At 47.9% G+C, this 16,518-nt stretch overlaps 1 protein-coding gene across 5 annotated transcripts in view; it reads left to right on the top strand.

The window, feature by feature from the left end:
* Window positions 1-649: 649 nt before the first annotated feature.
* tnk2b (tyrosine kinase, non-receptor, 2b) overlaps window positions 650-16,518 on the top strand; it is a 37,715-nt gene continuing 21,846 nt past the window's right edge. For 2 of the 5 annotated variants that reach the window (XR_012926208.1, XM_076020733.1), the window contains exon 1: window positions 11,539-12,580. Coding sequence is in view for 2 of the 5 variants with exons in the window: in XM_076020733.1 (XP_075876848.1) it covers window positions 12,500-12,580 (81 nt within the window). In the remaining 3 variants the exon portion in view is untranslated. Of the gene's footprint in view, window positions 998-3,916; window positions 4,109-11,537; window positions 12,581-16,518 lie in introns of those variants that run through there. The other 3 variants (XR_012926210.1, XR_012926206.1, XM_076020734.1) reach the window with 3 other exon arrangements.

Raw genomic sequence — 16,518 nt, 5'->3', positions numbered from 1 at the left:
CGTTGTCGTGAAACTCTTTCGCCAGATGATGGCGACAAAGTGAAACAAGTTAAAGGCACTGGAGGTCAGAGGTCGGCAACCCGCGGCTCCGCTGCGTGACTTTACAAACCACAAATTCACGTGAGAAAAACGTGACAAACTAGTCCGTAACGCCTCACATTATCTGTTTATTTATTCCTCCTTTGAGAATAAATCATCGAAGCGTGACGTATATTCACAGAATGACTTGGGGGTGGAGGTGTGGTGATAGTCACTGACTGTATTTTTTTTTTTTTTTTTAAACGCATCTGAGTGGCAGACTGACAGCTTGTCGATGAGGTTCGGGTGCGTGTTGGGACCCAAATCTACTTGTTTGCAATGGCTGCATTTTAGCAACACCACCAGCTGTCGGCGTGTCTCTTTAAGAGTGGGCTGACAGTCTGAATGTGTAGCAGATGCGAGAAGGAAGAGCTCTCACTCTGCTTGGATGCTGGCGCTGATAAAAAGGCGCAGAACACTACCATTCCCGTATTATATGGATTTCAGCACAAAGGGATGATCATCTACCCGATTAAACTGTTGCTTTTATGAAGAACACGACGTAGAACACGTAGGTCCAAAGCTACAGCCCCCAAAACAAACGCAACAAATAAACACAACAAACAAACGACAAACATGCCACCGGGCCGCCACACAGAGACCTGCGCGACAGGAGTGACACATCACCTCACCAATGGACGATCTGTACTGCGGTTACAAAGCCAACAGCCACCGAACTCCAATCTCCCCTCGGACACAAACTAAACGTGCAAAGTCAAAAGTTGAGCTCGGATCTGTTCGAACCCTCGGTGTCGGGCCCGCTCACGCTGCGGAGGAGGGCGACCTTCTGAAACCCATACAGGTGCTGGAAGTGGGGAACTTGTAGCCGGTTTGTACGAGTGGCTGTTCGCGCCGGAAGCGGAGTTGACAGGCAGCGAGTGTGACAGGAGCCAGAGAGCGCCTGGAGCCGGTGTGACAGGTATGCAGGTGCACTGGCAGCATGGGGACGAGAAGTTGTCATTTATGGTCGGAGAACTTCATTTTTAACCGGGCAAAATTAAGTCCCTCGAAGAAATGAACCTTTAAGAGCTGAATAATACGAGTGAAAGCTTTTAGATAAATGTGGGGGAAGTGTTCACTCAACACTATTGCACCCAATGGCTTTATTCCCATTTTGTAAGCATTAAAATGTAAAGTCGTGATGTGTTTTGTTATTTAGCTCACGGGAACAGTACCCGTTACCTGGAACTGACGCGTCTTTAATCCAAACATGACAATTGCTACAATAGAATAAGCATATTTGGACTGTGCAGTCCACACTTCACTTCAGTAAGTTTTGAATAATGCAGAAAGTTTCAATCCTCACCCGAGAGACCAAGGTTGTTACTTTTACTTGTTTATAGCGCCACCGTCGTAACTGGTTTGGAGATTTAGATACAGGTAAAAACCAAACAATTTTTTTTTTTTAATTCCCTAACAGAGAATGGAAAGTTTTTCAAACAGATAAAACTACATAAAATTCATCATTGCAGAGTTTTTGCTGAGTGATAATATACACTTTTAGATGCTGTTTGTGTTGCACCTGCACCTGAGTTCAAGGGATGCTTGAACTCAGGTGCAGGTGCAACATCTTGCTCATCTTCTTCCTCACGATCTAATCTGTCTCTGCTTTGAAAGCGAAGCGTCACTGATCACTTTTCTCGCAGAATGTTCTGACCAGACTGACGGTCAGATGACAATGTAGCAGCTGATCACATGAAGTGAAGACAGTCACACTGTTCTCATTAGGGACACGTTAACTTCAGCGTAGTTCCTTCTCTGAGGAAGAAAAGGGACTTTGCATGATTGTGGTGATCACACATTTCACACATGTTGTTCAGTATGCGGTTGGTACGGAAGGATGTTGCAGCTTCCTGCATCTGCTGAAGAACAGCATTTCAAACTGTCGCAATGTCATGTTGCAAACCAGGATTCCCGTCAGTTGAATGATTTAGTTGATTCACACTCTTCCTGGATTATTTACCGTCATGAATGTTTCACATTTTTCCTTGAAAATGACAGAAACAGTTGACAATTACAGCAAACTAATTTCTGTTAAGCCCACTGTGCAAATTCCTGTAACACTGCAATTTTTAAAATGCAGTTTTGAGTCGTTCAGCAAGTCCTGCTAACAGTGGTGCAGTTTTAATCATTCGCTTGTCACCAAATGTGGAAAAATCCTTGTTTGTGTTTCAAAGTGGCTTCCGAGGTTCATTTGACCTCAAAATAAAAACTAAAAAAACATCGGTTTCAAGCTGGAAGGAGTACACAATCTAAATTTAACCTCTAACAAAGTCATCATTTATTACTATTTATTTATTTAATTTTTCACAAGTCAGAGAGTCACCCTGCTTCATCCCGTGAACAACATTAACAAAACAACCGCTTCGCCGGCGCTTTTCTGGGGCGTTTGCAGCACTTTAATTGGCCGCTGACTCTGCAGTTTATTTCTGTCCTTTTCCTCCAACCTCTTGGGAGACTGTGGCTGGGTGGACGGAGGGAGGAAGTGGTGTAACCTTCTCCTCACGGCCCGTCTCGGCCCACGCGTGCACTTGCATAAGAGTGAAAATGTAAAAACAGCTCTGCCACTGCTGCTCCAGCCCTGCGGTGTCCGTTTGTTTACGGCCGCCGCACCGCGCCGCCCACCAGCTCTGATGCCATTGGTGCCGCCTGTGTTTGTTTCCCTGTGTTGTTACGTGCACGCTGCTGCTCGTCTCCTCTCGTCTCCGTGACAATGGGGCCGTTTGTGAGGCTGCGGCGGAGGGGTGACGGTGGCGGGGAGAACAGCTCGGTGTCTCTCCTCTCCAGTGGAGCCGCCTCGCTAGGTGGCGGCCCACTTGGCCCGCCCTCCCAGGGTCCCAGCGCCTTTCATCTGAATCGCGACGATTCATTCGCTCTTGAACAGGGGGCCCCCTCAGGCATTCCAAGCGCAGCCCCCAGACCTGGTTTGGAACAGTGTCGAGTCGCTTCGCATCAGAGGCCGGAAGCTGCTTCCGGCTGAAGCCCCGTCGGTCCCTCGTTGGGTCGGAGTCAACTTCTAGAGTTACCGTTCTAGCTGCCAGTGCGTCAGGTGGTGGTGAGGTCGGTGGTGGTGGTGGTGGGGGGCAAGCTCAATCTCAATTTGGAGCCTAAAATATGTCTTTGAAAGGTGCAGTTTTCCTGAAGATTTTTCTGGAAACATCCAACTTTTTTGTCTGTGAAGGTTCTCAGTCATCCAGGTCATCTTAAAGTAGAAGGGTTAAGTCAGGGCGACTGGACATGTTCTTGTGATCTTGAAGACATTTCGCCTTGTTGAAGTTGAAGGCTTCTTCAACTTAAAAAAAACCCAAAAAACTCAATGCAGCCCAAGCTTCAAGCAACAGTTCTGTAACTAATGTTAAAGACAGGGGTAGTGTGTGAACCCTGGATGGAACAGAGGCCAAAGTTTAGATGAGAGTTTGAGGTCAGATGTCAGTTGAGGCCCTGGTATAATAATATTTTCAAAAAATAAAAATGAACACACAAACTCAATGATTGTTAAACCCCCGTGACGGTCAGAGGAAATTTTGAAAAGGGGTTATAAATACACCCTCAAGAGAAAAGAGGCTTGGCTCCTCCCTCCTCTACGGCTGTCAAGGCCCTTTGTGTGGAAACCTTGTAATCCTCCCCTGGGGTCCTGGCTCTGAGTCAGTCTCTCATCACAATATTAGGTCTCCGTGCAGATGCACAAACACCCTTGGGTGCTCACTTTCAGCCTGGCAGCGGCGGGGAGACGCAGCTTGTCCACACAGGTTGCCGCCAGGTTGTTGTTGTGTTCACACGTCCTGTTGTTGCAATTTGTTGTAATTATTGCTGTTATTAATTTGTTTTCTTCTTCCAGGGAAGTCCTGACTTGCTGCTGAGTGTTGACCAATGGGTGAGGATGAAGTCATGTGAGGGTGTGCTAGAGTCTCGGCGCCGTGGAGCTCAGGCTGGGCCGGACCTCCCCTCTGTGGACCGAGGGCCTCGTCTCCATGTGGTGGAACGACTGTGATCGACACTGACGCTGGAGCCGGAAGCCGAGGACGACCAGGTGGGAGCGGCTGTTTCTCTCATTCACTTTCCAGGTCACAGCCACAGGTGTTGTTGGCTCCGCCCCACTGAGACCGCCTTGGTTTTTGTCCCCTTCCAAACATGTGAAAGTTTCAGCTGCAGCCTACAAACGGAGGGCTAAATGTACTGCTGTCTGAATGACGGAGGCTGAAATCTCCGGCCTTAAAGCTCAGAGTCTGACTTTTTTTTTTTGGTCCACTGCACTTTCTGTTTACCCTTCTGTCTCGTGAGTGTGTGTGTGTGTGTTTGAGCTATGCAGACATGAGATCATGCCAAACAGTGACTGTGCTTTCCTCAGAGAGGCAATGGCGTCAGCGGGTTCGGTCCGCTGACCAGTTCTTTGTGTGTGTGTGTGTGTGTGTGTGTGTGTGTGTGTGTGTGTGTGTGTGTGTGTGTGTGTGTGTGTGTGAGGTAGACACACGGACAGAGGAAGTGACATGTGAGGGCCCTGCTAGTAGAACTTCAGGTTAACACCTAGAGTTAGCCCTCTGTTTACAACCTCCTGTTTCAACCTGTTTCAGCTTCCTGCTAAAAAAAACAAAAAAGAAGGCGGTTTGAGTGGGAGGAGCCAACAAGTGGGTGGGACATTTATCAGTCTTCGTTATGACATCACAATAGGGCCAGATTCTGATTAATGAGGATTGATGTTCCTCATTCGTGTGTGTTGTGACAGTTCGCTGGCTGCCAGGCACACGTTGTTGTAGAACTCTGACAGGAGAAATCTTGCATGATATGGGAACTATAAAGTTTTTTTTATTTATTTATTTTTTGCAGTGACTGTCTTTGCGCGACGCAATAGTCAAAGCCGACGTGGTGGCCTGGTGGACTGTGCAGCGCTGCATGCAAGTGTCTGTCTGGACGGGTCGTTGCTTAAAAAAGTCCCGAGGACAGAAAGAGAGGAGGGGCCCCGGAGAGCAGGAGAGGAGGAGGGGAGGAGGGGAGAGGAGGAGTGCGGAGGAAGCTCCCAGAATAGCAGCAGCGAGCAGTGAGTTTGCTTTTTGTGGAGAGTGTCTCTGAATGCTTGAAGGGCCTCAGGGGCCCAGAATGACAGAGGAGAACCGGGAGGAAGAGGAGCCCCACCGGGATGCCATGCTAGTGCGTGCGTGCATGCGTGCAGTGTTATTTTAACCCTGGACCTGCATCCGGCTGTCAGGCTGCACCTCCTCACTCCATCAATCTACCTGCGGCCTCGTCGTCGCTGCGCTCTCCACTCCTCCGCCTCTCCTTCTTTTGCATTCAGCTGTTTCTCTCCTGCGCTGCCACGCGTTCGACTCGCAGGTGTTGCGTTACACTCGCCGGCACCTGATCCTGGATCAGCGCGGCGGCCTTAGTGTATTGTGCTGCGTCGTTGTCGACTCGCATCGTGTTTCCCCCCCAGTGAAGCGACTCTTCAGTGGATCCCCACAGCCGTAGGCCAGAACAGCCACAGCTCCCAGTTTGTCATGGCTTTTCTCCATAATGATGCCACGGTGCCGTGTTTCGCTGCGTCTCTACTGTTTTTTTCCCTTTTCTTTTTTTTACAAGCAGTATTTTCATTTCTTATCTCTTGGCGTGGCTCATTGTGTTGTAGGACACAGGGTGCAGTGTCAATTGCTTCCTGTCTTATCTGTTGCTGGCGTGGAAGGGCAGTTTATACAGTAACCACACACACACACACACACACACACACACACAGTCTTAGATTGCGTGTATTCTTTTTTTAATCTGTTTTTTTCAGTGTTTATACTGGCTAACACCAGACCAGAGTTTGCAACATCGTGTGTGTCCTAATCTTTGCGTCGCAGTGTCCGAGTTAAAGGATAAACTGCACCCTCAGATCCGTCCCGGCCTGGAATACAGCCGCTTCTTGTCTAAAAATAGAATAGATTACGTCCTGGAAAGATGATGGCTGCCATTCCTGGAGAATCATTTACATTAAACCAGGGGCGTTTTTGTGTTTTTGCTCCTGGCACCAGTCACTCGACCCAGCAGGATCAGGAAGATCACATTATGAAGACAATAAAACATTTTGTTTGTATACTTGCTTTGAAAAATTAGAATTCTATAAGGGCCAACACATGATTTTGGATCAGGTTCATACACCCAACAGACGTGCCTACTGGCAGTCTTATACCGATTGCTTTTGCTGCCACCTGGTGGCCACATAGAACATAGAACCAATTTGAGTACAGACATGGTTTTAGTGCAATTCTGTAGTAGACTTGTGCCTGTGAAGTGTAACTTTCATTAGCTGCACTCTGTTGGGACTGTAATTGTCTCTCAGGCGATGCCTTGAATTATATGTGAGAGAAAACCTTTCCTCATCAATGCCTCATTTTTTAAAAAAACCCTCAAACACATCAACTGTAAGCTGACAGTTAAAAAAAAGTAGAAAACAGGATATTTGGAGTTTCAGCCACTGCGGAAAGAAATAAATGAAGTGGAAAACTGGGAGGAATTCAAATCATGTTTTTGACAATGATGATAAGAGGACATTTTTTTCCGCCCGCACACACGCACGCAAACACGCACACACTGGCACAAATCCTCTGAGATGATGCACGAAACCGGCACCCAGATGGCATTGAGATGCTGACATTTAGCCTTTGATGATTTTTGCATACCTCTCCACCTGCGACCTTGACACACATGCACGCACGCACACACGCAGACACACACAAAACAGATTAAGTGAATCAGTGGGACCCTCGTGCTGTCCCACTGGCCCCCTAATCCTGTCCTCTGCTACCCTGCACAGCCCTGCGCCGCCCTGCCTGCAGGCCTCGGCTCACCCTCTTAAATTCCACCTGTTTGCGGGGACACAGGAAAGCCAATACCACACACACACACACACACACACACACACACACACACACACACACACACACTGGCCCCACACTTCCCAGAAAGACAGTATAAGAGCCGAGGATTTACAGAGCATGAAGGTCTCTCTCGGCCTCACACGCGCAAACACACCACACATTCTCTGTTGGCCCCTCCCCCTGCGTCGCTCTGCCCGCGCTGGATTTGTCCGTTGTGGCCGTCCACCTGTGACACAGCCAAAGTGGAAATCTTTCTGGGAATGGGCCGACGGCGGAGGATTTGTCGAGGATAAAATATCTCCCGGTGGAATGGGAGCCATTAGGGCGTTTGACTCGGAGCCCGAGCCGCTGCTGGTCCCGCCCACAAGGCCCTGATAGGTCGCTTTCAGCCACGTCAGGTTTTTCCGGGTTTACAGATTCAGGTCTGCGTGTGTTGTTCTGTGACAAGCACCACAGGAAGTTGGAGTGATATGTGCAAAAAATGTTTAAAAATGTTCTTTAATATGCTTGGTTATGCTTTAAAGGCGCAGTGTTTTATACCAATTGGTTGAAAATAAATGTTTTATGGGGCTTCACGCGGAAAGTGCAATAAAATGCAATTTCCTTTAGCATTTCACTTAATGGCATTTAGATTTTTTTATTGTCTCTTATGCCATTTTATATTTGCTGTTTTTTGTGCTATAAATCTTGCTTGCGATACTTTAGTGACAAAGCAGCCAAATTAAACTTTTAAATATTTGAATCTATTTTTTTTCACTCGTTTTGGACAAAGCAGGAAATGCTCTCTGACATGCAGTTTTGTTTTGCTTTTAATCCGAGGCAACATGTTGGCAATCTTATTAAGGTTTTTGGGCATATGGTGAGGATTTAGGGGAGGATAGAGGTTTAGCTTTGACTAACAGAACGAGTGCAGATCAGCGCTCGGGTTTGATCCTGCTGATGGTAAAGACAGAAACGCAAGCCGAGTGGATGAATGGAGGGCGTCCACACCCTCAACTCTTCTCACTCTCACCAGGAACCAACGCTGACTCATTATCATCCATATCCAATCGTGAATCATGCCACAGTGTGTGTGTGTGTGCGCGCGCCAGGTTTTTTTTCTTTTTTCCACCTTGGCTGTGGTGAAGTCATTGGTTAAGTCAACAAGCTGTGATCCCTGACCAGAAGGTGTGGGTGTGTGTTCCCATTGTCTGACCTAAAAGAAGACATGTTTCTTTTCACTTGACTGGAGTTGGTCTCAGAAGCACAGAGTGGTTGTGAACTTGATTTTTGTGAACTCCCACCAGGAACAGCTCTCTTTCCCTGCCTGATTTTTTTTGTTAATTTGAACAATTTCGACGGAATTGTTGTTCCTGTTACCATTTGATTTTAAATGCTTGCCCCACCATTTTACCCATCCATGTTTTCTGGAGCTCTAGACCTCTTCAACGGAGTCTAGGATGAAAACTTCATCATACGATCATGTACGCTGTATATTTGTCAGTAAATTTGATGAACTACAATTTTATTTAACTGTGAATAAACTCCAGAACCATGTGCAATAAACCTTTCAAGTAATGCACTTGGACTTTTTTAATTGTCTTATATGGAAAAGCAGTTGTGTCCATAGTTAGCTGTAAACCACAGGTTCTTTTAGCACTAAAAATAATGGAAACTGAGCAGGAGAGCACAGCGTCTCTGTCAGTCTAGCTAACACATGTAAAACAGAAAAGAAAAAATAAGGCAGGGTGGGTTTACACTGAGCACAAATACAATCAAATGAAGCCTGATCTGGTTGGATTGTGCAATGTCAGCCCATTCATCAATGGTGGGTAGATCCACTTTTAACCAATTTGGACGGTTCTGAACCTCTTTAGAACTCTTTAGCAGAAGGATGACCCCTCTCACACACCCCACCTGATTACATTTCCACTCAGCCAACCCAACATCAGTAGCAGACATGATGGAGTTCATCCTGCTCCTGGTTTAGAGCTTAGCGGGGCCCCCAGGGGCCGCCGTCTAACGACTGTGAAGAGACAGCAGGGGTCCCAGGGCCCAGGGCCCCGTCTCTCAGCCTCCGACTCTGGCCGAGTTTGATCGCCGGCGCTGGGAACGCCGTGTGGGAACGCCCACACCCTGTTTGCGTGTGTTCGTCACAGGAACAGAGGAGGCGGTTTGACATCCTTTTAACAGGCGTCGCCTCCCTCACGTCACACAAGATGACTAACAGTGATGCTTCACAGGTCAGGAGCGCAGACGGCGCTAGTTGGGCTTTTCCAGGTGTGGAAACGTTCCGCAGTGAAGGCGGAGAAGGTCAGAGGTGAAGGCGCGATGCATCATCAGTTTACTGTGCAGCCGGTGAGATTGCAATCCTGCTGTCCAATCAGGATGGGCATTAAACAAATGCTTTTGAGTGAGTTGGAATGGCTATTGCTATTGGTGAGAGGGTGGTCAGCTGACCTGCTGGACTGAAATCACTTGCCATTGATTAGTCTGTAGAATGAGCATAAAAGTTTCTGTGGTAGAGGACTTTTATAATTAGTATTTCTTTTGATTGACTGACTTTTTGACTTGAGCAACACTGGTGGCTGGCTGCAAAACAAAACTGCAGAAAAATTGTCTGCAAGTGTCCACAAGGTTTCGTTTGTTGTGTGGCACAATGTGCTCTTTTTAAATCTTATTGGATTGTATTATTCATTGTTGTTGCTGTTTTAATTTCTACTAAAAAGAGGTAATGCACAGATTATATTTTTATACCTTGTTGTGTGCCTGTGAAATCCACCAGCATATACCATCGCCATAAACTGAGCTTCTTCCCCTCAGCCGCCAGGCTGCTCAATGACTCTGGCTTCCCTCCCTCTGCCCCTCCAGTGACACCAGTGACACCAGCACTCACCACCAGCAGTACATAAATTCCTTGCACTAACTAATCCCAACATGCACTTTATCTATATATATATATATTACTATATATATGGTCTTTGTTTACTTCCGCATTGCACTGTGTTGTATGTTTGTTAGTTGATATATATGTGAAAAGAACTGAAATGCACACATGCATTGCCAAAACAAATTCCTACGTGTTTACACAATGGCAAATAAAGAAATCTGAAATCTGAAATCTGAAATCTGACCAGCAGCAGCAGTTTTCAATTGTTTTCAGCTGTTTCGCCCCTGAGCGTCGTCTGACAGGCCGCCCACTCTGACCAGTAAGGACTGAGCTGTAATATTAGCAGGTGGGAAGAGAGAGCATGACCCACCCCAGTGAGATGAAAACAAAGCCATACTGGTAAAGGGCGGCGTGGGCTTGGGGTCTGTAGGTTTCCTGCAGAGGAATCACATTCTGTCTCCTGACACTCACACAACACTCGCTGCTGCTGCTGCTGAATCCTGTGACCCGTGTCCCTGTCGCACAAGCATTTCTTTGCTAATGATCGTGCACTTGTGTCAGAGGTTGTGTACAAGTGTGTGTGTGTGCCTTTTGTGTGGGTGGTGGTGTTGCGTGACGCCTGCACTGTCTGACCGTCAGCCTGCAGAGGAGCACAAGCAACGAGAGAGAGAGAGAGAGAGAGAGACAGAGAGAGAGAGAGAGAGAGAGAGAGAGAGAGAGAGAGAGAGAGAGAGAGAGAGAGAGAGAGAGAGAGAGAGAGAGAGAGAGAGAGAGAGAGAGAGAGAGAGATGCGAATAAGCGGCCTGAGGACATCAGTGACAAAGAGGGAGAGAGGGAGGGAGGGTGAAAAGGGTGACGGGGAAGTGAGTGAGGAGAGAGGAAGGAGAGATGGAAGTGATGAGGATGGAAGAAGGATGAGACTCACAGCTTTCTCCTCTGCAGTCTAGCCTTTTATTGATGTGTGAATGGATTTTAAGGTCACAAAGGACAGCACTCTGTTAATGTTTGCGTGTAAACAGGATATTTTTTCTTGCTTGATCTCTTTCTCCACGGCTACCAGGATGACACTTTACAGCCGGCTGCTGTCTTAGAGGTCATATCAGCATCTTTGTCTTTGACATGCTGGACACACACAACAAAATTCATAATATAAAAATGTGTGTGTGTGTGTGTGTGTGTGTGTGTGTGTGTGTGTGTGTGTGTGTGTGTGTGTGTGTGTTGGTCTGGCCTGAAGAATAGGCCTGGCTGGGCATCAGGACTGTAGTACAGAAGTCTCAATATACCTGGGAAAGACAAGGCACAGTACACACACACACACACACACACACACACACATACGCATTGTTCTTTTATTCTGTCTTTCCCTGCATCCAGATGTCCACTCAGCAAGGCTCCAGATGGCCTGGATACCCTCCCTATGGTGGAGAGGCGTTTCACACACACACACACACACACACACACACACACACACACAAAGCAGCGTGGCCGTGTTTTTCTCCCCCTCGCTGGATTAACCCCCCCCCCTCATTAGGACCCCTCACCCCCACCGCCATACCCCCTCCCCTCCCTATCCCTCTCGGCACGCCTGACTGCCATTGGTTGTTCCTACCAGGACCACCGCTGCTGACTCCATGGCCGTAACTACAGGACACAGGAGGAGGGGGGTTCGGGGGGGGGGGGGGGTGTTGCCACGGTAATGGAGGAGGTTGAGCTCTTGCCAAATCATCGGAGGGTGGGTTGGGGGTGGAGGGATAATGAAGTGGAAGCGGGTTAAAGGGACTAAAAGGAGGAGGAGAGGGAGGGGAAAAAAGAATAACAACAACAACAACAACAGTGCAAGGCCGAGGATTAGGCATCGACCCACCATCAGGAAGTCCATTTAGGACAAAAGCAGCAGCAGCAGCAGCAGCGGTGGTTCAGAAATCCCGGCAGATCGTCAGAGGCGAGCTGCCAGTCCGATTGGACAGCCGGCCGAGAGCTGCGAGAAGGAGGAGGAGAAGACGAGGAGGGAGAGCAGGAGGAGGAGGAGGAGGAGGAAGCACGTGTACACAAAAGGAGAGGATGGAAGGAAACAGGTGAAGGGAGGCGAAAGTAGAGCTGCCGCGATATTTCAGCAGGCGAGGCGGCGAGAGCGACGCTTCAGGGTCTGCAGCCCAGAGAGCGGCTCTGCCGAGCCGAGCGTGCGTCAACAGCTGAGGAGAGGTTGAGCGAGCGAGCGAGAGAGGGAGAGAGGGAGAGAGAGAGAGACGGAGAGAGAGAGAGAGAGGGGCAGAGGGAGAGAGGCACATGCTTGTGTGTGTGAGGGGAGAAATAATTGTTGCCGTGTGCGAGGACCGCAATCAGAGGTTGTCGCCTGCCGAGCAGCAGCAGCAGCAGGCTGTGGGATTGTCCCCCTCACACCTCCGAGGATTCCAGGAGAGGCTCACTGGAGGAGCAGGAGGAGCTCTGGATCAACATCAGAGGTGGCGTCTCCTCCTCTGATGTTGATTCTGCAGGATTTGATTTGCTGCTGCCGGCCAGAAGGACGTGGACTCAGGAACCTCAGACCGACATCCTTCTCCTCCCTCCTCGACCCCGAGCCGGCCGGCGTCGTCATGAGGAGCTCGGGCTGTTTGTGAAGGCCGCCAGCAGGTGGCGATGAAGGCGGCGTGCGACTGAGGGAGAGGGGAAGGGGCTTCCTGTCCAGGTGTCTCCCGCTGCCATGGGGGAGACGGCCGAGTACCAGCGGCTGCAGGAGACGTCCGAGTGCGACTACCAGCAGCTGCCCGGCGATGACGAAGAGGTACCTCACCCCTCCTCCCCCCTCAGCCCCTCACCCCTCCCTCCCTCCCACCCTCTTCTTTCATTGAGTCCAAAGACAAAAGAGCTGAAGACAAACGGCCTTTTTCACTCCTCTGCGGCCGCCGTGTTGTGTCAGCGGGGAAATGAAAGGCTGTGAGGTGACGACGTCGGCCCCGGCTGACGGCCGGATGGTGTTTCATATTTAATGAGCGACGGCGGCGTGTTCGGGGTCAGCAGCGTCTAGGGAGTGTGTGGTGGCACCTTTAACACGTTAGAACGCAGACCTTTGCTGACCCTCACTTGGACTTTCCGGCACTGACGTGATCGTGCGCGTTTTGCCGTCGGCCGTGTCATTGCATCAGGCTGAGCGCCACACACACACAGGCCTGCACCATTAAGTGTGTGTGTGTGTGTGTGTGAGTGGGAGAGCATGAGGTCACTGATTGAGTGCTGCTGGATGAACTCGATGCATGGTGCCCTCCCTCCCTCCCACCCGCAGCTTCCGTTCCACTCCTCATCCCCTCCCGCCCCTCCCCCGACGTCCCACATCCAGCCCTGTGGTGCAACGGCCCGACTCTTTCACACATGAAGCCATCAGTGTTTGAGACTGAGACTGAGACTGAGATTGAGATTGAGACTGAGATTGAGATTGAGACTGAGATTGAGATTGAGACTAATATTGAGATTGAGACGGAGATTGAGACTGAGATTGAGATTGAGACTGAGATTGAGATTGAGATTGAGATTGAGACTAATATTGAGATTGAGACGGAGATTGAGATTGAGACTGAGATTGAGATTGAGATTGAGATTGAGACTAATATTGAGATTGAGACGGAGATTGAGATTGAGACTGAGATTGAGACTGAGATTGAGATTGAGATTGAGACTGAGACTGAGATTGAGATTGAGACTGAGATTGAGACTGAGACTGAGACTGAGATTGAGACTGAGACTGAGATTGAGACTGAGATTGAGACTGAGATTGAGACTGAGATTGAGATTGAGACTGAGTTCGAGATTGAGACTGAGATTGAGATTGAGATTGACACTGAGATTGAGACTGAGATTGAGATTGAGACTGAGTTCGAGACTGAGATTGAGACTGAGATTGAGATTGAGACTGAGTTCGAGATTGAGACTGAGATTGAGATTGAGTTCGAAATTGAGACTGAGACTGAGATTGAGATTGAGACTGAGATTGAGACTGAGTTCGAGATTGAGACTGAGACTGAGACTGAGATTGAGATTGACACTGAGATTGAGAGTCTCGGGAAGCCTCTCTGCTTGGCAGGTGTTAGTCGACCCTGCTGGAGGTGCAGCGTGTCAAACACGTCAACAGAAGGCTAAATGTGCTCTTTCCTGGTCGCCCGTCGCAGTTTTAAAAATTTTTTTTAGGATGATTATTTTTTCAAAGGTTGAGAATGGCGGCCTATGTTTGAGAAATTCATTTAATACACATCATTGAAAAAAAAATAAAAAAGCGCACTGTTTGCTGTGTGAGTCCACAGCCTGCAGTTGAACAAAGATGTGGCTCAACGTGTTGATCTGCGCAACAGTTAATTCGGCACGACTGTCCATTGTGTTGAGATCAGAGTCTCTGGACTGCTTCAGTGACCGTGTGCCAGTTTTTATGCGGCGTTAAGCCGGCAGGCGGCTGCAGCTGTCCAGGCTGGACGAGCACGAATCAGATCGCTATCTCTCGCTCTCGTACAGCCGCATCTTTGTGCTGATTCCAGCAGTTTCTACCAGCCCGGAATCTCAGTCGGCCGTGCACACTGCGGACGTGCATCACCACTGGAGAGTCAGAGAGTCCAAAGCTGATACCTGTGGTTTGGGATGCCTCGGTGAAAAGCACACACATTTTTTATAAAACTTTCCGCACAACCCCAGAGTCACTTTATTAATTTGCTGTCTCCGGCAGAACCTAAATAGCCATAAGACACGTCGGACAATATGAACAACAATATAAGCAAAAAACAGCTAAACAACAACAAAAACCAGTACTGGATACCAGACAGTTTTGCTTGAATTTTGTTCAACTTTAATTTTTCAGTTTTTTAACTTAGCTCAACAGTTGTATGTAGAATTTAGCAAGTCACATTGTAGCAACGATAAATCTTTAATTATGTTAACTGAACTCTAAGTTGTGCTGACTGTTAATCGTGTATTGTAGAAATTATGAAACCTGAGTTCTAGTTGAGATCCCATTATCCTTGGAAAAGCCTAAAACCTAAATAGCGCAATAAAAACTAGTCATGGAAACACCTGATTTTTATGCTCTCATGGGGATTGTGCAGTTGCAATCTGAAACGTGTAATTTCACACTGTGTGTGAAATTCAAAGTCATGGCGTGTCACAAGGCACGGAATGTGGAAAAAAAACATATTTAACGTGAATTACCGCATCTTGAGCTGGTGGATGCTAACCTGAACCTGTGCGCTGAGTTAAAATAACAGCAGTCATTTATCTGCAGCTGACGCTGTGATAATCTGATTGTGACCTGATTATCTCATGACTTTTCATCCACACATTCCTCTCTGCTGTGGCTGGATTGCCAGAGTCTGGTTAGCTTTTATGGCAGCATAAAGTTAGCAGGAGGAGGACTCACATATTTAGTTATTTTATATGAATGCACACTAGTGTCCTCTGCACTCTCTCCCCTGAGTGGCGATGAGCTGCTCCCAACACTGAAGCGGACGCATGGTATCGAGACTGGGGCAGAAGGTCGCAGATGAGACTGATGTTTTTCTGTGCTTCTGTGCAAGCATGACACCATCGTGCCGCAGACCGCAGATTGCAGATTTGCCGCTGAAAAGGTTGCAATTTATTTTAGAAATGTGCCGACGGTGTGTCGGCCCGGATCTTCTAATCTATCTTAATTCCCTGAGCCGCGTGTCAGTGTGAAACCAGCCGGTGTGAGCGCATGCCTCTGCGTGCCTGTGTGTGTGTACAGTGAGCATCACATTACAGAATCTGTGTGTGTGTTAGTGTGTGAGATGCAGTGCTGAGACATAAAGCGGGACACACACAGTGTTTTGTCCATCTTCTTAATCTCATTAGCCAGCCAGACTCTAATTTGATGCCACATCACCATAATGCAGTCTACACGCTGAGCCATTTAACTCGTCCTTTGTCCTATCAGCATCCTTTTAATTTTCCACTGGAACTGCCAGAGATTCATGCACTCAGAGGGGAAGAGGCAAGTGCCTGATAGATGCAGCAGCAGCAGCAGCGACAGCAGTCAGTTTAGTGTTTTTTTTCCTAGTTCTAATAAAACACTGTTTTGCTGTTTGCTTATATAAACTTTTCTGCGCGTACGACTCTGTTTAATCCGATCTCAAAATCAATTCAAGCACTGTTAGATTCATAAAAATCCTGATAATCTTCAGTGGGTCAGGTCAGATTTACGGTTATTGTTGGGTGTGTTGTCATCCTTCAGAGTAGCTCTTTCACAAGCCGGATTGCCCAGAAAAACTGTCACTGGTCAGTAAAAACAGGATGTAGTCTATTATGCAACTCAGCTGCAAATTCAGCAATTTTTTGTGACTTACCTAATAATTATTACCTAACTTACACACTAAAATAATTATGTGAAAATACCATAAATTGGGCCTAATAATTGTGTAACCTTCAGTCAATCTATAAAACATTAGAAAATGAAATCATAGAAACATTGTAGAACACTAACAGATGTGGCAGTAACTACAGACAGCAGCAGCAGCAGTATCTTGTTACATAGGACCAGTGTCGGGCGACACGGTGGTGCAGTTGTTTGTTCTGCCAACTCGCAGCAACAAGGTTGAGGGTTTGAACCCGGACCAGGGGCCAAGTGTCTGCGTGGCTTCTCTCCGAGTAACTCTGGCTTCCTCCCACAGTCCAAAAACATGCACGAGAGGTGAGTTGGGAACTGTCAATTGTCGGTAGCTGTGAGTGTGA

The sequence above is a fragment of the Nelusetta ayraudi genome, unplaced genomic scaffold (genome assembly GCF_046127955.1).
Source record: "Nelusetta ayraudi isolate G7.1 ecotype Tasmania unplaced genomic scaffold, CSIRO-AGI_Nayr_v1 ptg000011l, whole genome shotgun sequence".
NCBI classification, from domain to species: Eukaryota; Metazoa; Chordata; class Actinopteri; order Tetraodontiformes; family Monacanthidae; genus Nelusetta; species Nelusetta ayraudi.
Note: the sequence above shows the minus strand (reverse complement) of the source record. Positions and strands in the feature narration are given on the sequence as shown.